Source organism: Cotesia glomerata, linkage group LG5 (assembly GCF_020080835.1).
Source record: "Cotesia glomerata isolate CgM1 linkage group LG5, MPM_Cglom_v2.3, whole genome shotgun sequence".
Classification (NCBI taxonomy): Eukaryota; Metazoa; Arthropoda; class Insecta; order Hymenoptera; family Braconidae; genus Cotesia; species Cotesia glomerata.
In genome coordinates, this window is record NC_058162.1 from 27369879 (window position 1) to 27395504 (window position 25626).

Consider the following 25626-nt stretch of genomic DNA (forward strand, 5'->3'; position numbering starts at 1 on the left):
ACTTTGATAGAAAATGATTCTTATAAATTTTTCATATCTTTAATATTTAAAACTCAGATATCGAATTTTTGCAAATTTTTAAATATTAATTTCATTCAAACGGTGCGCGATATTGAAAAATTGATACGGAAAATTTTTATAGAAAATTCGATTGTATAAAAAAAAAGGTATCTTATAATTTTTTTTAATATTTAAAATATTTAACTCTTAATCTGAGATTAAAAATCAAAAAATTTAAAAAAGTTTCGTTCAAATTAATTTGATAAAATAAAATAAAAATGAAATTCGATTTACCTTTTACAAACACCATAATCTCAGTGATATTAAAATAATTTAGTAATTAAAATGAAGAGTTAATGACTGAAAACATATAGAAGAGAATAAAAATAAAAAAAAAAACAAGATGTAAATAATGCATAATAAGTAATAAATGTAATGAAAATGAAAATACGAATGAAGAGGCATAGGAAAGGGGGGTAGGGGTAAAAATAGAGCAAACATTAATCGACACAGTAACATTTTCTGAGACTATAATACAGGCATTAATCCATATCCATGGATCGGAATCGAAGCGAGATGGCGATTACCTCTACCCTGTACCCTCCACCCTCAACTCGGCGGTCTTCGAGACCGAGTGGGAGCGAGAGGGGAGGTGTAACGAGGAGGACCGAGGGCTAGACGAGGATAGTTAGAGTCTGGCGGGAAAAATCAATAGCTGGGAGCCGGCGAATACGAACCTAACCTTCCCAACCCTCATTCACTCCCTTCTCTCTACCCCTCTGCCCTTCCACGCCTCTCCCACCGTAAGCGGGTGAATTCTGCCAACAGAGCCCAAACCGCAGTCGCTAAAATCGGGGCCTTATTCTAACTGCAACGCCCTTTTATTTTTATTTGTCTATTTGTTTGTTTGTTTGTCTATTTGTTTCCTCATCCTGGGTAAATATGTTTCGACTGGATGAATTACAGGGTAATAAGGGATTAACGCTAATACCCATTACCCATTATCAAAATTATCGTTATAACGCTGATGTATATGCTCTGTATTATGTTCTGCAGAACACTGTGGAGAATAAACTTCAAGGTTTCATCCGAAAAGCTTATACTTAATAATAATAAAATTCATATCAAAAATAGTTTCATACAAATCTATTGCAATTAAACGTAACATACTCCGTTTGAGAAGAATTTCCGAGGTTAAGTTAAAAGAAAACATGTCAAATTTTTAATAAATAAATCTATTTCAAGTTTCAGTTAACGAATGGTCTTTTTTAAAGTTTTAGAAACTAAACTGTTTTATTTTAAAACCTAAATCTTTTTTTATCGGAGAAGATGTATGCCCTGACCTTGATAGCGATATATAAATTCAGTGTGAAAATCGATTGAGTGTTCGGATTCCCAAAGAAGTTTATCAGCAAAAACATGAGCCGGAGAAAAAACTCTAAATAGGAGGAGTATAGAGGAAAACCCATAAGAGAAAAGTGAACAAGGTGCATCGTTATATATCGACGCGTGGGAGCTATTCCTCACGCATTCGTGATTCACTCCGGTGTATATATGTTATATGTAGTACGTGGTATGCAGTAGGTAGAGCTGTGCGGAACCGAGACACCTAAAAATATATATGCCCATGAATATAAAGCAAAAAAGCAGAACCAACAAAAACAACCAAAACCAAAAAAGGTATAACGAGAAAGAGGAATTAAAAATTGATCGTACTCGCGTCGTGATTCACGTTCATCCTACATACTGCCGTGTTTATATTTCTCTGTATAATACCAACCAAGCTATACTCTCGCTGTCACTTTTTTATCAAGATATTCAGTTTTTCATTTGGACTATTATTAGAAATTACGCCTTAAATTCTTGTGCATCCAAAAGTACTCTATTTATTATCAAATTTTTGCTTAAATATCAAAGATAAAAAATGATACGAAACTTTTTTTGTAGAAAATTTTATTTTCTAATGTATGGCCAAAATTTGAATTTTTAATTTTTAAAAGTAATTTTTGACAATATTTCCAAAAGTTTCCCTCCAATTAAAATCCCTAATATGAAATAAATAAATTCAGTGCTCCAATTTGGTGCTAAATGATTTCCTACTTGATGATTGGACTTTTGAGGTCAGACACAAGTTTGATGGTTAGGATTAAAGTTAATCGGAGGCGCAAGTAGTCTAAGGACATAAATTCTTGTTCCTCGTAAGGACTAGAACCCCGAAGAAAGAGCAAGAGAGAGAAAATCATCGATCGGATCGCGAGGCGCGTACGAGGACTTTCGAGGGCGCGCATTTCCGGAGGCGGCACCGTAAATTTTCTCTCTTTCTACCAGAGTTAGACTTAACCTCTCGCAAACAGTTGAGTCGAAAGTTTGATAATTAATGCTCGTTTCGCTAGTTCAAAATTATAAATAATAAATTTTATTTTTTCGCTAGTTTGGGAGAGGGGGGAGGAACACAGAAAGTAATTGAAAAAATGAGGAGGCTGTGGGATAGGAAATAATAGGTGAAATATGTGATATGTTATAATTTACACATTGATGGTGATGGTGTTGTCGCTGCATTGCGGTACGACAGAGGATGGTGTGACTAACGTTTAATTGGCGCGGGAGAATTTGCATTTGCCGCGAGCATATACAAGCTCTCTCACTCCTGATTCCACTCTGCAATTGCTGATGTACTAAAATTTAAAACACCTCATTTCATTGTATTCTAATTTATTTTGCTTTATAAAATTTTTTTACACGATAAAAAAAGGATTACTTTACTTAAATTAAGAACATTTTGGATTAAGAAAAGCTATTTTTTTTTTTCAATAATTTTTTTTTAAATTAATATATATTAGCAACCTTTTAGTCACTATGTGACTACCGTGAATTGTTAACTATAAACAAATAAAATTTTGCTTTATTAAAATAATGAATTTTGTTAAATTGCACTGTATTTTCTTAAATATTGACGTTTTTAAAGATATAAGCTCATCTCGATGTTACACTCATCAAGAGCTTTCATTTGAATACCCACATGCATTTTTGATATATTTTTCATACATACATATATATAATATATATTTTAAAGATATAAACTCATTTTGATGTTACACTCATCAAGAGCTTTCATTTGAGTACCCACACGCATTTTTGATATATTTTTCATGTATACATATATATAATATATATAAAAATATAAAATATATGAAAAATTGATTTGGGTACTCAAATGAAAGGTCTTGATGAGTGTAACATCAGGATGAGCTTATATCTTTAAAAATGTCAATAGTTCACAAAATACAAGGTCATTTCTTAATTATGTATCCTGGACACAAAATTTTTCTTATTCTCTTTATAATCTAGATATAGCTTTTGAAAAATTCTAATTTTTTTGTAAAAATTTGAATTTTTCATCAAAAGTGTTTTTGTCAATTTTTCGATCTGGGAATTTTGGCCGGAATATCAATTTTAAATCAAAATATTAATTATAAAAAGATGTTACATTTCTAAAAATTTTCTTTAACCAGGAATATTGTTCCAGAGCCAAGATATATTTTCTCAGCGCATAAAAATTATAAAAGGGTACTTTATACCGATGACTATAGATAGGAATATAAAAATCGATCAAACACATGTATAAAAAGGTGAAATAAAGTAGGGTTGTTTATCTAAGTCTGGTAGTGGGCCTCTTGTGTGTCTTGTCGTAAGTCGTTATCGGTTTGCACGCGATTCCAGTAAATCCATCGGCGAATAGAACCACCCGAAGGAAGACAAACTCGCGAGTGATGTTTGATGCGCCACCAGAACCAAGAACGAACCGAGGTATTCCTCCTGAATAAGAGAATATACCAGAGCAGCAAAGGACTATCTATATCTGGTCTGACGAGCACAATCAATGTGTGTGTGGGTTTGTGTGACTGTGTAAGAGGTCTTGGAAATCGATGGAATATAGCGTAGAGGAAAGTAAACAGAAGCAATTCAAAAGGGTCGTTAGTCGTTAGTCGCGATCGAAGAGACCCTGGATCTATTAGTGTCGGTGTTTTATCGAGTATACGCGTGTGCATTAAGCGTAACTCCAAGTTGTTTTGTTAAGAATCGGGTTAGCAAAGGTGATTGCGTCTTATCGGTTGAGCAATACATGCATAATCTCAAGGTATGAGTTGGTATATTGAGATATGCCAACAGAGCAAACTCCCAACAGGTGTATATCCCTCTGATGTATTTCCCTCTCTAGCGCTCATTTAGTACCAGGCATATAACCTGACGTAGACGAGGCATTAATGGAGGCCGGATGTTGTGTGTGTCTGTGTAGATGACGTCCTGCACAAGTTAACCGTCATATAAACTCTACTACCTTTGCTTCATTATCATTATCATTACTACTCACTTTGCTCTCCTCTATCTAAGAGTAATATTATGGAGTTTAGACTTTGAGTTCTTGATGACTGGACCTACTTTTTTTTGTTTAAATAATTGTGAAACTTTTCATTTATCCATGAGAAAATTTTATAATATATTCAATTCTCTATCAAAATTATTCACATTATTTTTTTAATATTTCACCTAAAATTTTTATTATAAGCTAGCAACCTTGCAGTCACTATTTGACTGTCGTGAATTGTTAACTATAAATAAACAAAATTTTGCTTTATTAAATAATGACTTTTGTTAAATTGCACTGTAATTTCTTAAATATTGATATTTTAAAAGATATAAGCTCATCCTGATGTTACACTCATCAAGAGCATTCATTTGAGTACCCACATGCATTTTTATATATTTTTCATATATACATATGTATAATATATATATTTTAAAAATATAAGCTCATCCCGATGTTACACTCATCAAGAGCTTTCATTTGAGTACCGACATGCATTTTTGATATATTTTTCATATATACATATATATAATATATATAAATATATGAAAAATTGATGTGGGTACTCAAATGAAAGGTCTCGATGAGTGTAATGTCGGGGTGAACTTAGATTTTTAAAAATGTCAATATTTCGTAAGATATAAGGTCATTTCTCAATTATTGATATTTTTAAAGATATAAGCTCATTTTGATGTTACACTCATCAAGAGCTTTCATTTGAGTACCCACATCAATTTTTCATATATATATATATATATATTAAAAATATATATGATATATGAAAAATTGATGTGGGTACTCAAATGAAAGGTCTTGAAGAGTAAAACATCGGAATGAGCTTATATCTTTAGAAATGTCAATAATTCACAAGGTACAAGGTAATTTCTTAATTATATATCTTGAACACAAAATTTGCCTAATATTAATAATATAAATTAAAAAATCAAGTTACTGTTTTTAAACATTAAAAAAAAATTTTTTCTATGACGATATGAAAATTGACTACAAAAGAAAATTTTAACAAATAAAATAAAATAATAAGTTGATTTTAAATTAAAGTAATAGACTATATTAGTATATTACTGAGAGTATTGATGAACGATACTAATTACACAGATAGAGATATATCCCACAAATCGATTAGCATTGATAGTCGAACCATTTAAACTATTGTTGTCAGAGAATTGCCAGTGGGCAGTATATCTCATACCTTTTCCTCCGGTGTGTGTTCAGTACATCTACAACTAAACAGTCCGCTCTATGTATAATGTATACGTCCTTTCTCACGTGTCCTATTATCCTTGTGGAAACCGCACATAGAAGTAAACTAGTTCCAGCAACAGACAACGTACAGCAGTAACGCGATCGATTCAACCGGCAATAATGTGAATTATTAAAATCACCGATAGCGATAATTATTAAAATAAATAAGTCGGCATTGATGCGATTCATACGAATTTGGATAAATAATTAACCGTAACGATTGCGTGTTCAAATAAACGGCCGGCATTGTCCGTCGGAATTGAAATTTAAAATATTTAAAATTAGTATTTTAATTAATCGTAATGCCGTAGGTAAATTTATCGCACATCACTAAAAATTGATCTATTTAATTAGCGAGAAATTGAATCAAATATTTACTCGCTTCAAAATTACAACGAATATATTCTTGACAATTTGAATAAATTATTATCTGAATAATTAATTCCATTTGCTCTGCTACTATTTATATAATACAGAAAATTTGATTATCATTTCCAGCATTGATGGTTTCATTTTTTTTTTTTTAGCTTAAACCTTTTTTTCTCTATTTTATATTTTTTTTTTAAATTAATAGTAAGGTAAAAGCCCCAATAGATGATCACGTACCAGTATATGATCACTCCATGTATCTGTATATCTATATTCACAAATATAGGTATACAAATACATGGAGTGATCATATACTGGTACATGATCATCTATTGGGGCTTTTACCTTAATAAAAATAATATAATTTTGAAAAATTTTACACAAGAATATTGTTCTAGAGCCAAGATATTTTTTTACAGTGTGTAAATCAAAAATCGAGAGACTTTTCAACGATCGGTGTCTGAACCAAAAGACAAACCTTATCTTTAAGACGACGTGGAAAGTGGGGTTGAAAGAAAAAGTTGAGAAATCTCAACCGTATATATTCACGCATCAGAGAATCCTCGACGCTTATATTGATTCTGGGGTCGACGAATTCAACCGCCTATACACATATTCTCCCATCTACGTCTTGCAGACATTTATCCTTGTGACGGACTATCATTGACGAGCTTGAGGTGATATTGGTGTATACGTACTTGATGTAATGGTGGACCAGCCACTTTGCCCTCAGTAATATCTCACCAGACAAACAACCCGAATATTTGGCTTTTTCCTCAGCTCCAACCCGGATATTATACCGATATTTACCCAAATATTACAACTTTACACGTGATTTTTCTCAAAAATCCAAACTAAGTCCGTGAAGACTTTCTCAGACGCTTCTAGAAGAAATTCAAAAGATTTTTTTTTTAATTTCGCCGAGACTTATTGATATTGACTCAGGTTACGTAACAGAGTCGTCGTTGTTATACTTTGTACATACGCACATTTGATACTTTATACGAGTACATATTTTCGCGAGTAACAACAGATGAGCATTATCGCATATATGCACAAGATGATGCGTTAAAGCGACATGTGTACCACGTGATACCCATGTGTTTATAAATTACGACGCGGTTACGAGTCGAGATAATACGTTTTTATGACCGACGCTACTTTTATTCCCTCGGCTGTAATATTTGTTCTCTTTCGGGCTCTGGTTGCTGACTTGCTAAGGTGTCTTTTTCTTTTTTTCCCCATTCATCCGTATTTATCATGCCGTTGACTTCGACGAGCCACGAATAAACTTTAATTTTTAGTTTTTAAAAATACTTTTTATACATTTGTTGCGTCAAAGATTTAAATTTAAATTTCTAGCTGAAATATTAGAGCTAAAAAAAAACAATAATGCACAGAAAGAAAAATTTCTTGACTGGAGAACAAAATTTTTGGCTCAAGAAATTTTCGGGTGCCTGAAGGAAGACCGAAGTTGTGTTGGCCAAAGTAAAAATTTTTCTTTAGATTCTATTCTTGGTGGAAGTAATTTTTTCTTAATTCAAATTATCATAAATACTTGATACAATAAATTTTTATATTTGATCAAGATTTTTAGATACTTTAGGGAAGCAGCGCCACCTACTTCAGCTGAGAAAAAAATTTTCTCACCTTGAGAAAATTTTTCTCTTAAATATTTGATACCCATTTTATATTATTTTAACGTGCAATTATACATATTGAATGAAAAAAAAAGATGAAATATTACTTGATCTTCCCATTTGACATGTTAATCAATAAAAATATTAATGAAAATTTACTTCTATCTTTATATTTAATTTTTTGGAGCAAGAGAGAAATTTTTTCAAGACAAGAAAATTTACTTCTATCAAGAACTAAATTTTTTGGAGCAAGAGGCTGAATTTTCTCAAAACAACAAGAATTTCTTGTCAAAAAAAAATTTTTTTTTTCGCTCGAGAAAATAATTAGGAAGTAAAGTATTTTCTTGGCTCAAGTGAACCTTTTTTTCTGTGTAGACTTTTTTGTAAAAAATTAAATTCTCTATCAAAGTTGTTTTGATTATTTTTTTGATATTTTCAATATTTCACCTACAATTAAGCTTCCAAAGTTTGAACAGTGATTAGAATAACTTCGAAAGGACTTGTAATAATTTGGAGATGAAAATAGAACAGAATTTTATTATGATGTGGTTTTGAGAGGAAGAAATGAGCATGATTTAAAGTGGTGGTAAAATTTGAACGTAGCGTAAAATGAATGTTAAGCGATTCTTTGGCCCGTTAAACTTAACCAACGCATAATACGTGAGTCTGCAAGCTAGTTTAGTGCCGGATAGTAAAAACAGCACACTACACATAACGCAGAAGAGAGAAGAAAAAACAGGAGAGAAGCTCGGAGTAGCGTGGTGACTAAAACCACCGTGTGCCGTAAAGTAACCATCGGTTTACTTTGGTTTCTTATTCAGAACCGAGAGAGACCCCGACAGTTATTTTCGGCTGTTTTACGGACCAAAGAGATTTAATTTATTAAGACACGCTCTTCTGGTGCCGCGAAAAGCGTACTCATGTGTACACGTCGGAGTACGACTACCGTAATTAACTACAGGCTTACTTCCAGCTGCACAAAACCCTAATACTAACTTTTAATAGCTCATGTCGAATAATTAATACTTTATTGTTATTGCTTATTGTTTTGTTTTAGATTTTCTTAATGTCACGGATTTCTTCTCAACCCGACAGCAATACTCTGTTAAGTAGATTACTCAACAAGTGGCTGGGATTCTGCCCGCTCGTCCAACTAACCTATACCATTTCGTTGTGCTTTTAAATTTCGCTAAAATCTTCCAGAAAGAAAAACAAAAAACATTTAATGCTTTACATTCCGAAGCTCTTTTCACCGCAAATGTAAAATAAAACATGTTAGATTATGATTTAAAATTATTTTCTTACAAAATAATAATCGCAAAGTGAGAATATAATTTTTAAAAAATGTAAGAAGAGTGAAAGGATCTCTTTAAAAGGAAGTTAATCCAAACTTTTGTTTCTTAGAGAGTAATTAGACAGATAAACAGAATAATAGTAAGGAGAGTTAATTAATAGAAGCCCGAAATGTTATTGAAGTGGGTTGGTGAATGGTATTCGGATCAATCTGAACTAATTACCGAAAATGTCGATGTTTTGGTGAATTGCCGGTACATGAAATGATAGTGGCATTAGCCACCGTACACTCAAACTCTCTTGGTGAACAGTATACTGTTCTGTTCTCAATATATTACTCACAACAGGTTTAGTTACGTGTTTATTACCTCGATGTGTGCATACATATACTATATGTATATGTATGGATGTGTATGAAATTAGCTCCAGGCGTTTCATTTCGTTATATCAATGTAACACTGCACCAGCCTTATTGTTCTCTCTGAGTCCACGTGACTCCCAGCTGAAGCTTAGAATAGGCAAACTATACCGTTAGTTTGACATAATACCATACCAAAACCCACTTTGCTTGTATGCCAACAAATTCAGTTTGCTTACAGGCTAAACAACAGCATTACTACCATTCAATTGTATCAATTATTAAAACCCTTTTTTATTTTACCGCCAATTTTTTCAACTTTTCTGTCCCTGTGCGCATGTGCGAGACCATTTTGTTTACTTGTTACAAACCATTTTGTAGAGGATTTAATGCTCTATCCAAAAGGTCTGTCGTTTTTTTGATAATTCTGCAATTTATTTTTGAAAATCGAAATCAAATCAGACTTTTTGGATCAATCCAAAATAGGCTAGAATTGAAATTTTGATTTCTGGGTTAAATATTGAAGATACAAGAAACCTTTTTTGAAAGAAATAAAAGCCTCTTTCAAAAATGTCCAGATCAATTTTATCGTTTCTTCAATATTAAAGCTCCAGTTTGGATTACAATGATAAAATATTGAAATTTAGAGGAGACATAAATTAGGTAATATTAAATCCCGTGAATAAATAACAATAATTTAAATATTAATTTATGAATGTTGTTGGATATAAATTTGGAAAATGTACTATACAATATAAATGAATTTTTTATGACGTTAAAAGTTATAGAGGTAGTTTATCTCATGACGCTCGAGAGACTGATATAACCTGGCTTCTCAACGTGTAAGGCGATAGCTCCTTGGACTCCTGAGAAAGGGTCGAGTTTCGCCAGCATAAACGACAAAAAGGACTACTGTTCTGCCGCTGGCTTAAGAACAAAGAGTCCAAAAAAAATAACCAGCTAAAAAACTCGTAGTACCGATGTTTAAATAAAAAAATTTTGATCAAAAAAACGAAGTTAAATTGAAGAAGAAATACAATAATAAATCTTAAAAATATTTAATTGATGTTATGGAGGAGATAGTTAGAAGCACGAAATGGAGTACGTACATGAGAGTATTAGAGTCTATAAGTATAAGTATATAAGTATGCAAAACCGGGGCATTTATTCTTGAGGATAAGGCAATAATTTAAGTTATAACTGGCACGAATATAATATAATATACCTATTAACGGTATAATAAATTATAAATAAATCTTGTTCCGATCTTTCAAATTCAAATTTCCCGCGTTAATTTTAAGAATTTTACGGCTCGTAATTTATTTAATAAAAAAAATTTCAAGCTGAACTAATTTTTCCAGACGCATGAATTATAGTAGCCGATATATTAAGTAATCGATAATGATATCAACGACCTCTGAACTCTTAAACTTGGGTAATAATAATTCATTAATAAAAACAAATAAAGTGGTTTTAGAAAGAAATCAGGAAATGATAAGTATTTATTAATTTACCGAGAAACCGTGACATATTTCCGTGGCGTGCAGCACCGCAGTATTTATACGGTTGTGCAATTTTAAATTTTCTCGGAAAACACTAGATAGTAAACACAAAAAAAAAAAGGATCCTATTGTATTGCAATTTACGATAAATATATTAATTAACTATTTACAGTAAATTAATAATACAATGCGGGATTAATTTGTCAACTTTTTCCTGCTATTACAATGTTGCTTTCAATCGTTGCGTGACTTAACTTTTTTTCTTGCTCTTATGTATATTTCTAAATATAAATATAGAGTCTATACCATCGTATCTGATATTTAGTACATTGTTATGTTAATAGTTTAACGATAAAAGTAACATGAGTTGCTGGTTTTTAAAATTCATAACAGTCTATTCAATTCACTCAATTTCATTTTGAATCTCATTATTTTTTACTCACACTTTTATTATTATAAAGATTGTTCGACTAATGTTTTATTTTTTTTTTTTTTTTTAAGATATTTCTGGCTAATGAATGCTAGATATCGAAAAAGAGATCAGAACAACTTTGATAGGAAATTTAATTTACTGCAATAAAGGTCTTTTATGATTTTTCTGTATCTTCAATATTTCACCGAGAAATTCGATTTAAATCCCAGCACAATTTGGTTCATTCCTAAAGTCTGACTTTTATAAAATAAAATTTTTCAAACCCACATTTAGTTTCAATGATAAAAGATCGAAAAAATGACAAGATAGAAAATTTGATTCTTTACAAAAAAAAATTAGATAACATTTTTTTGTATCTTCAATATTTACCAGAAATTACAATTTCGTGGCTAGTTAATTAAAAAAAAAAAAATTTTAATTTATGAATAGTGTTCAATTTCTAAAATTAAATCCGAATTTTCCGATATTTTTTAACGAATATCTAAAAAATTAATAATTTAATCTATTAAATTTTCCATAAAATATAAAATCTTCTAAATAACGATGCTGTAAGAGAGTTTAAGCTCCGTAAATTCTACAGAGTATTAATTCCCAGTAATTAATAATGAAAAACAGGTTAGATAAGAGTATTAAATGTGTCGATATATATAAATATATAGAGGATGAATGAATGATTCCCCTCTTGCGTTTACCCTATTCTATTCGCACTTGTATATATCTAGTGTGTCACTCCACGTGCTGCCTCAACTTTAAACATAAATACACTTTTCTCACACTTACACACCAAACTCAATTTATGTGTAACGTATGTCAGTATCGGAGATGGATGTGTGGGTGAGAATAACTAGCGAATAAATCGTTCAAGGTCGTCTATTTAAAACCAATCGTATTGGAATGAATGAAAATACAAAATAACATAAGAACAATGAACACATCAGACTAATCGCTCCGGCTAAATATTATACATTATTCGGCAGTAAGACCCAATGCTTGCTTTTGTTGAAATTTATTCCGATTACGATTACTACCGACTGTATTACATTCTCTACCGGATTATTGAATATGAATGAACCTCATTATGCCTCACAATAATGATAATACTAACGTTTGTATACGATGCTTTATAACAAACATATTCTTCTGATTCTAAAGATACTCGGGCGGTACGAAATTAGAAGAGATCGCCGCGAATTATGCGACTCGGTGAGTACAGTATGTTAACTCAGAATGAGTCGTTGACCTCCTCCGCTACGTGTTAACGAATATCGTAACAAGAGATTCTGAGGTCACTTTTTTACTCTCCAAACTTTTATTACTGTCCTTACTTTTCAGAATTAAGCGCCACTTTATTTGGGCGCCACTTTTATTGATACCAATCATAACATTTTGTTTACTTGTTAGGTATTATTTTGAAGGAAATTCAATGCTCTATTTAAAACGTCTCAATAAAATTCTCTTATAATTGCAATTAATGTTTAAACATCAAGCTAAAGTCTTTAGAATGGAGCCAAAATAAATTTGAATTAAAATTAAAATTTCTGGATTAATTATTGAAGATAATTAACGAAAAAAATCATAGAATTGATTTAGTAATTTTTGACTTATTTTGGCGACAATTATAAAACAAAAAAATATATACAATCCTTTGAGCAACATATTGAAGGAAAATCAACATCAGACTTTAGTTCCTTTAATTAAAATCACGAGCTCAATGCAAATGAGTTTGGATCTTTTATACATCCAAGATTTTAGATGTAAATACAAGTTGTTGGTACTTATTTAAAAGAGCCATTAATTCAGTGTGTATCAACAGAGAAGTGAATGTAATTATTATTATAATTAAATAAAGGTAAATAATTAAAATATTGTGAATGAAAGAGGAATTAAAGAGAGTAAATATTTGTTAGACTAGTTTATGATGATGATGATGATGATGATGATGACTATGATGATGATGGTATTGAATATACGCGCAAACTCGAGTTCTGTTGATCTGTTGTACGGCCTCGCCCATTAAAAACGGCTGGGTGCAATTACGTTTAAAAATAGCAAAGAGAGTCGAGTTAGAGGATCGCTGCTCGTAGTTGAGTCGGGAGCGATTGCATCAGACACACGATGTACGATGAAGTCGGAAAACGTCAGAGAGGGATAGACTCTAACGGGGATATGGAAAGAAAGAGAGGGAGATGGAAAAAATAAACTGCATGAGTAGAGTGATGCACACAGATGAGTAACAGTGTCTGTCTGGTGCATCCTGTTCCATTGCTCATTCTCCTGCAGATGCCTGATGCTATGCTCCCAGTCCCAGTCCCACTCTTTATTTCTTTTCTCTCTGTTATGTCCTCTATCTAGATTTCTTTTTCAAATTATTTTGTTTTAAGACTTTTAATTAATATTCTGTCCAAACCATCAGAGATATCAAAAAATCATAAGAGACCTTTTTTATAGGGCTTTCAATTTTATACAAACACTTAGTTTTTAATTGGACAACTTGATGATATTGAAGATTTTTTAAATAATTATTTTTAAAATTACGATATTTATTTTTCGCTAAAAACTACAATGACTTTTTGGCCAAAACTTCAATAATTTTAATTTTAAAATAAAAAACTTGTAGTCAAACTTTGAAAGCATAAAGCTAATGATTAATTACTATTATTTGAGGGAGGATTAATTGAAAGACTGATAGAGTCGTTGTTGAGTAAAACAAAGCAACGGAGGAGTTTGACTGAGCGTCAGCTAAACAGAGAAGCAAATAACACACAACTTATGCAAAGAAATGTAGATCCGAGAGAATAGCAAAAGAATGACTTATGTAACGATGACAAATAACGCTAATGAGCCTACACCGCCTTCTCAGCCTTCTTAGCTTGGGTATACTAGTATCATCTCTTCTTTCTTTTCCGTCCTTTTCCGTTTCCTTGCTCTGGCTCGCGGTCCTCCTGCTCACCCGTCTAATGTAACGCAAACTCCGTCTCCATTGTCGCAATACTCGAGCTAAGAGTTTACTACAATACTGGATACTAGTACATATATATATATATATATATATATATATATATATATATATATATATATATATATATATATATATATATCTACTGTACAGAGTCTCTACTATCCGACTGATTACAATCACAACTTAGCCTTATCTCAAACTCGGCTTATTTAAAACTGTTTGCGCTCAAAACTCGACCTCGTTAGATTTTTTTAAAAACAAGAGTTTATTAATATATTAAGTGCTAATATTATTTAAGTGTAGATTATTCCTGTTTATCATTATTATAATTTTTATTATCAAATTCTCGTGCATACTTTTTAGATTATGTCATTTTATTGATTAGATATTTTAGAATTCAATTTAATGTATTTATTACGATTTTTATATTTATTTAAGAAATCTACCATATTTTATCTCAGATATTTTATTTCAATAATCTTTGATCTCTAATTATAAGAAAAAAGTTATAATAAAAAACTGACCTGGACTGGTCTGCCATGAGAGACCACCGATGAACATTTTCCTGTAAAAGAAAGATTCCATCAGCTGCAAATCTTCACTATTAAATTTCGAGCTTTGCCAAATAATACTTGAATAAATAATTAAATTAATAATAAACAAAACAAAATGCCAGCGGAGGGTAACTTCCGGTTTTCACAACCCCCAAGTCTCATTTAAGCTTATCGGCGCAAGGTGTCACTACAAACCAACCATAAAACTCTTTTTAAAAACATAAATAAACAACAAATTAATTTTATTTACAAACTAACAAATAAATAAACCATCCCAAATAATAACAACGTCTCTGCACCCACCATTGCCGCCCCTTTCACAAACTTTATTTACTCCTAACATCCCCATCATTTTACAAGCCCTTTAATCATACTGACTTTCGTTATTTTTTCCGTACAATCCAAAGAAACTCAATTTTTTTATCTCAAAGAAAATAATAAAAAATTCCGAAAGTAAAATTTTTACAAATTCAATTTATAAAAAATAGCGAAAATCAGGAATGACAAATTAAAAAAACATACTAATTGAAAAAGCATAAACAAACATGATTGGAAGGTTCCCTCGGAACATCCCTTTCCCCACTCCTCCCCCCCCCCTCCCACCGAGTGTCCAAGACAACGCCACGTGATCGTCCTCCCCTTATTTGCGTCACGTGGCTGGCTAAATTCTAGGTCGCGATCACTGTAAATAAACCCCTTTGCCTCGTTATTTATCAATGATCGATAAAAAATAATTAAGATTCACAGACACTAAAAGTCTTGAAAGGAGCGGCGGGATGGCTGGACAAAATGATCAGTAATTTCCATCTCCACTGACCCTGGATCGTTGGGCACTTCGGCCATGGATCCGCTGGCGACGATTTCTTGGCTCTGCTGCTCCATAATCCCACTTATAGAAGAATTATCCCACTTGTAAACAATCTAGGTGTACGTCAGCGAGTGTTTATATTGTGACACCTCCCCACTAGAAACTAATCAGAGTCCCAATGGATCCGAATAGCTCCAATCACTGTCTCTAATTATTGTTTTGGTCCTCCTGGTGGTGGATTTCCAAGCTGTTGTTTTCCAGATCAGACTCAATCGGTTGTTGTTAATCACCGAGAATCACTGAAGGATGCAGACGACGCACGGCGCGCGCAAGTCTGATAAACAACCAAAGAATCCGCGTGTCCGCGCCGTGTGCGTCCGAATTGTCACTGGCTTACAACTAATGACTTTGATTGATAATAAATTGGTCGTGGCTAGATAAAACAATCTGACGACCAGTCAGTTGTAACGTTGTAACGTAGTAACGTTGATAACTCGGTGCTCTTTAGGAACCGGAGACGCTGTCAGGAGGTTCCTCGAGGATCAGACGACTAATTAGCGGACGATTATGATTATGTTACTATACAGAGGACACAAGATAGATCACCGTGTTGTTGTTGTTCAAGTCGTGGAACCGGCGGGTGCCCTACTACTGACTACTAAAAACTAATAAGGTAGAGGTTACGTGGCTGCGCGGTACGGCGACTGATGACGGGCGGCGGCCGGTACTCGGACGTGCGACGCGCTCTGCTAGAAGTTCGACGCGACACTGCGCTCTCCGCAAGGGGCAGCGGGGGGAAAAGTGGAGCGGGAACAGAACGAGTAGGGGATAGCGCCAATTCGCTCTTTGTCGGGAGTACAAAAGAGATAGAACAGTCGGAACCGCGCCTGCGTAGATTCACGACCGAGTTCTCGCTCAAAAGAGGGGAGTGAGAGACAGTGGGGCACGGCCCGGCCCGCCTCCTGCTGCACTGTCTGCTCCCCTGCTCGCTAACTCTTCCTGCTCGCCGGGACGTCTGACTACTCAGGGTTTTCTCTACTTGAGAGTTGTACTCTCTTCAAGCTACACTAGAGAGACCTCCTTTGATATGGACACCAAGTGTCGATGCTGATTGGGGGTGTCTTTTCTTTTTTGGTCATTACTTTCTGATAAATTTTGGCAAAAGAAAAAAAGTTAGTTAATGATCTGTTGATGATTTGAAAAATAATGAAAAAAATGATGAGCAATTTAGAAGCGAGTGAATTTCATTTGAATTATCTTTAAATTACCGAAAAAAGCAGCACGGAAGGAAAATAATAAATACTAGGAAATTTAAAAGTGTAACTGATGGTAAGTGAGCTTTCGTAAACCTCATTATCTCATGTCTCTGCTCTAAATCACGCATGGCTCAGTACAGAAGCATCGGCCATTTGCATAATCATAATGCCGGTCACGTAACGGCTGCGTGCAACCGCGTGCGCTTCGGCATCCAGCTTCGTCTCTGGTTCGTACTCTGCTCTGTACAACCTACAACGTACACCGAACACTGGTCTTTGATTTATACGAACATATCGAGCCCAAGTAGAACTTATACCTGCATATAACAGCTTACATGCGTCCTTACACCCTCCAAGTCTTCCTCCGTGATATCCTTCTCGCCTATGATAGCTTCAGAGCTTCCCGCTATAACTTTGCCACTATTTTCCTTTGAAGCTTACAAACTCGCTCAATCGGTTATCCAGACACGCATTAAGATTTTATCAACAGATCTCCTTCTATTATCTTTATTGATAACGGTCGCACGTCATCCGACCATTTGTTTGGCTTGATTTTTATTTAGCTATAATGCATTATAACTAAAGTAAATTTTTATTTCGAGTCATGGAAAATATTTTTTATCCGGACAAACGATTTAGCTTCTTAAATGAACTTTATCGGATAACAAAATTAACAAAATCAATTGGCTAACTAGTAACAGATGTTGGAAGAGTATCAAAGCGTGAGACCTCGTTTAGTATCAACCGAGTCCTAGTATCAGTACTAGTAGTGGTAGTAGTTTGGATAGTCAGATAATTTTAACGACAAACCAGTGTGTGAGCGACACTCGGTGTTCATAGCATCGCATCCGGCTAATGACGAGGGTGGAAGTTTAAGCGAGGCCATACACCCAACAACCAGCATACAGTCAAGGGTGAAATGAATAAGAGAAGGATAATAAATGTTGGAGTGGTTATATATATATATATATTTGCAGAAATAGAACCTTTGTTCACAGAACTTCCACTCGGACACATACAAGTGTCACGCAACAGAAAGCGTGTTGGTACACGGGTAACGCGTCCACACGGATCAAGTGGAAGCTCTCAATCAGACGTCGAGCCGTTGGTCCACGCGGCAACCAAATCCATCGATCAACTCAATTAACTAATTGCCCTCCACCTTCCTTCCCTTCCTCTTACGAAACTTGTCCCTACGGTAGGTTTTATCCGAATCAGGCTTAAGCCAACACTTTTTAATCTGTGATGTCTGCAGTCTTCGGACTTACTCGAGAGAATGGACACCAGTTTTACGGTAAGCCCTTTCGCCTTGGACAAACAAAAACTCGGCTCTCCTGGTGAATTTAAATGCCAGCCAAGCAGTAATAAGTCCAAAACAGTCAATTAACGGAGCTGTCCTAAGTAAATAAGCCGCAGGTGTCTGAGGGATGTGAGGTAATAAGGACACGTGTGTTACTTCTTTGCTAATACGTCTGTGACTTGATGGTGTTACCGAATTGGAGGATAAAAGATTGTTAATACGCGGTGGGAATTATTTATAATGTAGGGAGGGATTAATTGAATTTATCATCAAAGATTATTGAAAACTCGTTAGACAAGATTATATTGTTGATATCTATTGGCAGTTGGGAAAGAGGAAAAGATAAAGGGGGTTTAAAATTAGGATTAAAGGATCGGGTATTTAGGAGACCGGTATGTCGATTTAAAAGAGGCTTTAGAGGAGAGTTTGGAATCCAACAGGCCGGTTTGTAAAAGGAGGAAGGAAGCTTCGAGATGGGATCGCGTGTCCTAGTTTTCGTGCCGTCTTACCAATGATTTAAAGCTCGAGAAACTATGCAGATAAGGTGTAGAAGGAGGAGGGGGACACGCTGGTATATAATAGTGAAGACTCGAATAAGGAATTGCGCTTACAACTTACAACCGAGTGTGCAATGAGGGGAGAACTACGAACTGGAGTGAATGCACTAAATTTTTTCGTCTTTCTTTGCTGAAAAAAATTATTTATTTCGCTCGAGTGATATTTATTTGTGCCAGATAAATTCAATAGGAAAAATAAATATTATTTTCTTTTTTTTTGAGAAACTAATAAATTGTTGATGTTTGCATTTCGAGAATGTTTGATTCAGTTTGTATCTTTTTTTATTTTTGAACAATAAATTTTGAGATAATTATTGAAGGTATGAAAAAAAAGCGACAACTGATCCCATTATCAATTTATAAGCTTGTTACCGTGAAAAAAAAAATATAGTAGACCTTTTTTGTAGAAAATTTAATCATTTATCGAAAATATTCGGTCAATTTTTTGATATCTTTTACACTTTGACCAGAATTTAGATTCCAAATCATAAATATAGTCTTTAGTAGAGTAAAATTGGGCAAAAACAAATTTATTGAAATTCAAAGAACTGACGAAAGAATGGATTTCCAAATAAATAATATAAAATAGATTAAGATTGATAAAAAAAAAGGTGTGTTAACGCATAGCGTCAAACTCTCAATGAAATTCCTGACGTGGCATCGACATCGAGATTCAACTTGGCGTAAAACGGTTTGGTTCTCTTTCTGGTACTTTTCGTTTCACGATTCACGATTCACGCTTCGAACCAAAGACTTCGCACTCTAGTGGCTATGTGTACGTGACTTTCAATATCTTCTATTTTTACGACCACAACATCAGTATAACCACTGCATAAAGCGAGCCGGAGAATAAAAGAATGAAATAAAGACAGACAAAGATGGGAGTAAAAAAATCTTTAAAATAAAAATACGTTTTCGATGGGAGTGTGAATATCCTCAGTCGTCAGCACTTTTTCACCCTCGTCAAACATATTGTACTTGCAGTCTCTTGAAATATAAAATCACCTCACTTCAATAGTTTAAGAAAGACGAAACAAATTTTAACATTTCCATCAATCCGTCTAAGGTCTTTATTCACCGTTTTACCTTTTTCCTCTTCATATTCAACACTCATAACTCAAAATAGCTGTCTATTAGTGAGCATTAAATAAACCAGTGCATCTCACAACAAAATGTACATACATCCCGTCCAAAAATCCTCTACCTAGTCCTTGGAATCATTTACAAGATTAATTCACCGTCGTGCAGTCGAATAAAGTAGTACAACTCAATGGTTCGAGCGACACGAGTATGTAATGCTATGAAATATATTATATTTTTACCGGATAAAATATTCGGTACATGAATTAAAGTTGTTTATCGTTGTCTCTACTTTTTAGTCCAGACATGGAAATATTGTCGAATAAATTTTCTTTTAAAAAATTCGTCTGAGATTTTTGTCGAAAATTCCTACTTTTAGAAAATTTTATTTTTGTACCCTTGAATAATTGTTTGCTTGAATGAATAATGTCCCTTGGAAAACTATTAATTTGGTAAATTAATATATCCAGATGAAGTCATTTAATTATAATATTTATAAACAAGACAAATGTTTAATTAGATAATTAATTAGTTTAGTAGCTTTTCGAGGAGTAGTAGGAGAGAATGCTCTGTAACTTTTAGCTTTAGTCCCCCGTGTTTTACTAATTTATGTAATTACCTTCACTCTGGTGGAATACTTTTTGGTTTTAGTTTACATCATAAACACGCTTCTTCCTCTTGTACTTAAAAATGTTTTCTGAAGTGGCTTTAAACATCATAATTACTGCACCAGTATACTAACCTTAAATTACCAAGTTTAAGACACAAGTGTAACTTGTTCAAATTTATTTATTCATTCTTTTCTTGTCAAATTTTCCTACCAAAAAATAATAATACCAAATTTTCATATACTTTTTTTTCCCCACTTGAAGATAAATAAAATTAATCCCATTTTAGTTACTATAATATTAGTACTCATAATAGTATTGCATTACATGAACTAGTGGTGCTTATGTCTCAACGGGTTTGCTCTATAAATGTGCCTGCAGTGCAGGCTCGCAGTCCCACTCTTAGGTATTTTCGATCCGGCAGTCGGAACCGAACTCCCACCTCTTCACCCTCACGCTGTCTTTCTACTCCTTTTGGCTCTGTCTCGCTTGATCAATCTATTTCTCTCTATATACAATATACGATTGCCTTCTATACCTTATATACCTTCAATTGTTATTCTCGAGGTATCAATGCTTACAGAAAATACCATTTCAGGTAGTAATATACACTTTACTCTGGTGGGATCTATTCCCAGTGTGATTCTCCAGAAAAACTTCTCAGGGTTATCAAAGCTACTTGTTTGTTCCAGTTATTGATTGTACTACAACTATTATTAATCGCTACATTAATGTCGGAGCATCAGCGTCAAATGTTTCCGAGCTTTTAAACTTAATTACATTTATTTCTTCAGGTAATATAATCTTCATACAACGCCCAAATTGTGTTCTTTAATATATATACTTTTTAATATATCTTGTGTTTCGCAAAAACACACAATTGATAATAATGATAATAAAATATTCAATTGATATTATCTCTTTTGAAGCATTAAATTCATGGAAAAAATAGTTACTTTCAATTGCAGAAAATCCGAGATTAAGAAAGCGCTCTTCATCAGTCATCCTTTTCTATCTCTGTGAGATTTATCCAATTGAAAAGACTTAAGCCAGTAATCCTGTCTCGTAGCTTGCTGGTGACACACGTGAATCACAAATAATATAATATAATATAATATAATATCATACTCGTCAATATTATCCTCATTGTTCATTTGAATTTATAAAATTTTTAATAAAAATAAGTCATTTCACTGAAGCGAATTAAATAACAGTGAAGAATAACGTAAAACCTAATATACGAAAATTTTATCTCTTATAGCGAAGGGGAGTATAGATCTGACACTGCGATGGGATGTTGTTACGTTTTTTGGTGGCCACAGAAGTTACTCAAGTGAAACAAACATGTCGTCGTCAGATCGCGCCTTTTTTATCCCACTTGGTTTTTCTCCTCCTTTAACGACTAAAAAGTCTAGGTGGCGCCACTTGACGACGGCTTGCATTTTTTGCTAACAATCCAGAATCTAGAATCTCAAATCTTGTGGGGACTGGAAAGGTTACTTCAACACTCAATATCTTAAACAATTTATTATCATAGAGAGCCAGTGAAAGAAAGCGTCCAGTGTTTATCTTTCAGATTACAGATAAAAATAATAAAAAATAGCAAAGTTAAATTATTTATAGAGATAAAAATAAATAAAAGGTATATAAGCCATAAAAATGATTGTGCAAGGCCAGAGTCTGAGCATAGGCAGATCTAGCCATTCCAGTGCAGAGTGGAATCATCTTATCTGGTCGTTTCCGGGCCAGCGAGTCGGAAATGCGTAATAGGAGAATGAAAGAAGCAAGCCTGAATCCAGAGAAAGTTCATTCTGAATCTCGATCTGGAGAAGTTGAGTGAATAAGGGGACAACGGTACACAGGACGCGTGCTGATTCTCTCTGGGATCCTGTAAAAAGGGGAGCTAAGGGGGGATTCCAACCGATTACGCTTCTTCGCTTCCATTTTATCCTCTTCCATACTTCCAGTGCCCAGTGTTACTTTACTGCCATTTCACGGCCACATCAATTGCTCGAGCAATCTTACCGAAATAATTTTAATTCAACACCCGTTTCTTGGATTCTTGGATGAAATTATAAAACACCTCGAAAATATCCAATCAATTAACGCTAAGCACAGTGGACAAGTAATTGCGTCCACTCGATCTAACATTGCAGAGTAATATTAGTAGTTGTTGTTGTTGTAATGAGTTAATTCAAATGTACCGATAATCCAATGATTTCTACTCTACATATCCTTCGGGTTGTTGGGTCTATAAATCCAACTTGATAGGGGCGCAATCCATTTGGATGATCCGCGCGATTGGTTATAAAGCCTGTATGATATCCGTGGAACATTTTGGAAGGACTCGGGGATTGGATTCCATTACACCTTCTCGACCATAAACAACCGAACCACCGAAGCTTGGATCCAGCGCCAAAAATAGTTTATTATTAAGCAAACCGGGTGAATTATTAAAAGGTATCTTGGCGGGCTCTTGATAATTTTATTCTGCACATGGGTTGTTAAAAAGGTTCTTCATAATGGTGTGTAGTGGCCTGTCTTGCTGTCGCGGATGAAAGCAAGTGTCTACTGAAGAATTTAGACAAAGGGAAAATCCACGTTCTCTCCTTCTTCTCGTTCTTTGCCTTATTCTTGGTCTTGTTCTTCTTTACTTTATCCAGGTTGTTCTCCAGCACTTAAACTTGTTCATCATTCTCATTCTCTGTTGTCATTGTCTACTTCGGGGACGTCTCTAACCGTCTAGCTCATCAAGTCACTACTCTCGGCACCCTCGGAACCTCTCTTTAACTCTCTTAGTCCTCCTCCCCGTATCTCCCTTTGCCTGATCTACAAATGGATTGAGGGAGTAAAGGTAGTTGTGAAAATTTAGTATTGTCTCTCGATCACGCCCGAACGTTCTCGTGGTGCTGCCAAACGCTGACTATCGAGCCGTGACATGAATTTCATGAATGTCCTCTACTTATTTTATCAACATTCCCTCAGCTCCTGCTAAGATAAAAGTATACAACAGCCTACTGGTACAGCCTGTACTTTTCTGCCCCTTGAGTGTGCCACAATTGCTCACGTCCAAGGGTAATTCCAGCTCTAAACTAACGGGAACTCAACCGAAAGCTTGCCGTATAAATAATTCTGATAAATAAATCAATAATAATAAGTCGATTAGCACAACTGGTAATTACTGACCAGTGGTATTTTTTTTTTTTGCTCAATCAATTGAATATAATTTAACCTTAGGTAAAATAAAATGAAATAAAATAAAATAAAATAGTGTATATTAAGTCAACAAAGGAAAGGGGGTGACAAATGCGCCAGAGGATGACGGACATCACCGGCAGCAATTACGCTCGCGATAATCGCCGAGAGCCGAGAGAGAACAAAATCACAGGAATATATGACGCGTTCTGCAAAATAGAATAGCGAAGGGTTAGAGGGCTGGAACAGCGAAGTAGTGAGCAAAGGGGAAAGGGGTGAACCAGCTGGAAGACCCGTCTGGCTTTATGACAGATTATAACGGGTGACCCAATTAAAATCCGCTGGCAACGTATCGTTTCTGCTTGCATAGTTCATATACGGTTTGCTTTTCTCTCTCGCTCTCTTTCCTAAACCTCCGGTTACTGCTGAAACAACCGAGCTTTAAATTTATATAGATATACAGTTATAGAGTTCTATAGTGGATACAGTTGGTTTATTTGTCGTCAAGTACTGAAACTTCATTGCGATGATGATGCACAACCGAGCTGATGAAACAGCTTCCACAAGATCCATGAATATTAATCATACCAAATCTCATCAGTCTGGATCACTATTTCGATACACTTTTTTTCATTGTTTCTATTATTACTTTTTAAAAAGATAAATAATTATTATTAAATAAGAGATTAAGAAGCTGTAAACTTTGAAAGCTTTAGTTTTAATATAAATTATTAATTTTCAATTAATCCTTCTTAGGTACCAAAGTTATTTCCATTTTTTCGACTATTGGAAATGAAATTTCTGCATATCCTTTACATTATTTATGATAATATTTTATAAGAGTCAGAGAGAACTTTTTAAGTACTGACTCTAAGTTTAAACTTTGTGATAAAATTAATTTTTCTTTTTATATTTTTCAAGTTTAGTCGACAAAAATCAATGGGAAAAGTTTTGTACTTTTATATCTAAATTTTTGTTATTTAAAAAAAAAAAATTCGCTTTAATAATTAAAAAAGCTAGCTATGAAACAGAAAAAATGCTTATGCGAAGACTACACTTATCGATAAAAAAAAAATGATGGCGTTACAAAGAAGCAACTTGACTGTTAGGTACATGTAAGTAATTAGTGAGTAAATTTGTACTAGGCCAAGATGTCAGGATGGGTAAGACTTTGTTAATTAACAGAGTGTCACTCTGGATGGAGATAAGACACACCTTGGAGTTTTGCTGACAACGTCAAAAAGAGTTTTCTTCATTGAAATAAAGTGTAAAAAGCCCTAAGGGATGAAAAAAAAAAAAAAAAAAAAAAATAATTTATATTTATATTTAATAAAAAAAATAAAAATTGGTGTTTTAAAACACATTTCGTTCGACGAGAAGAAGATAAAAATAATATTTCTCTGAAAGTAATATAAATGCGTTACTCGGTTACCCGTCCTCATTCAAGTGTCTTTTGATCTCAATAATAAACATACACTGAATTTTTTAAAAACTAAAAAGTTATCGTAATATTCGCTTACTTTTTACAAACTTTCGATAATTATTTAACAAAGTTCACGGTAATGTACATTAAAATGAATTTAATTATAGAGATTTCGATAATTGACTATTAATTTAATTGTAAAGCGTATTTTAATTTGAGTGAATTAATTACTAGCTGAAATATAATAATTATCGCGTCAGATAAATGTGGATAAAATTTAAATGAGTTAAACTCCGCCGTCGGGGGAAAATAAAAACTAAAATAAATAAATCGAAAGAAGGGTGAACGTTGGAGCGGCCGAGTATTGACGTGACTGCAGGTTCGCTGGATTTCAAACGACTAGACATATTTTCGGAAAGAATTGACGTCGCATTGGCAAAACATCATTTTGTCTAAAATCCTGCCTTTGATTTTATTTGTTTTCCAATATCGGGACTAAGGGATTAACAATCCCTTTCTTTTATGTGGCCTTAAAATATTTAATTATCAATGTCAAAAAATGATCAACAATTCCTTCTATCAAAGCATTGAATAATCATAAGCATGCGGAAAATAGAAGAGGTAAAATATGTCTTTTATAAATTAGTGACGTGTGTGTTACG

At 33.8% G+C, this 25626-nt stretch overlaps 1 protein-coding gene across 5 annotated transcripts in view; it reads right to left on the reverse strand.

The window, feature by feature from the left end:
* The window catches only part of LOC123264899 (RNA-binding protein Musashi homolog Rbp6), a 348561-nt gene that overhangs the window by 316440 nt on the left and 6495 nt on the right, over positions 1-25626 (reverse strand). For 2 of the 5 annotated variants that reach the window (XM_044728422.1, XM_044728420.1), the window contains exons 1-2: positions 15555-16323; positions 14708-14748 (exon numbers count right to left, since the gene is read on the reverse strand). The exons of 1 other annotated variant lie outside the window; for it this stretch is intronic. In XM_044728422.1, coding sequence (XP_044584357.1) covers positions 14708-14748; positions 15555-15619 — 106 coding nt within the window. In that variant the 5' untranslated portion in view covers positions 15620-16323. Of the gene's footprint in view, positions 1-14707; positions 14749-15554; positions 16325-25626 lie in introns of those variants that run through there. 2 more of the 5 variants (XM_044728423.1, XM_044728424.1) reach the window with 2 other exon arrangements.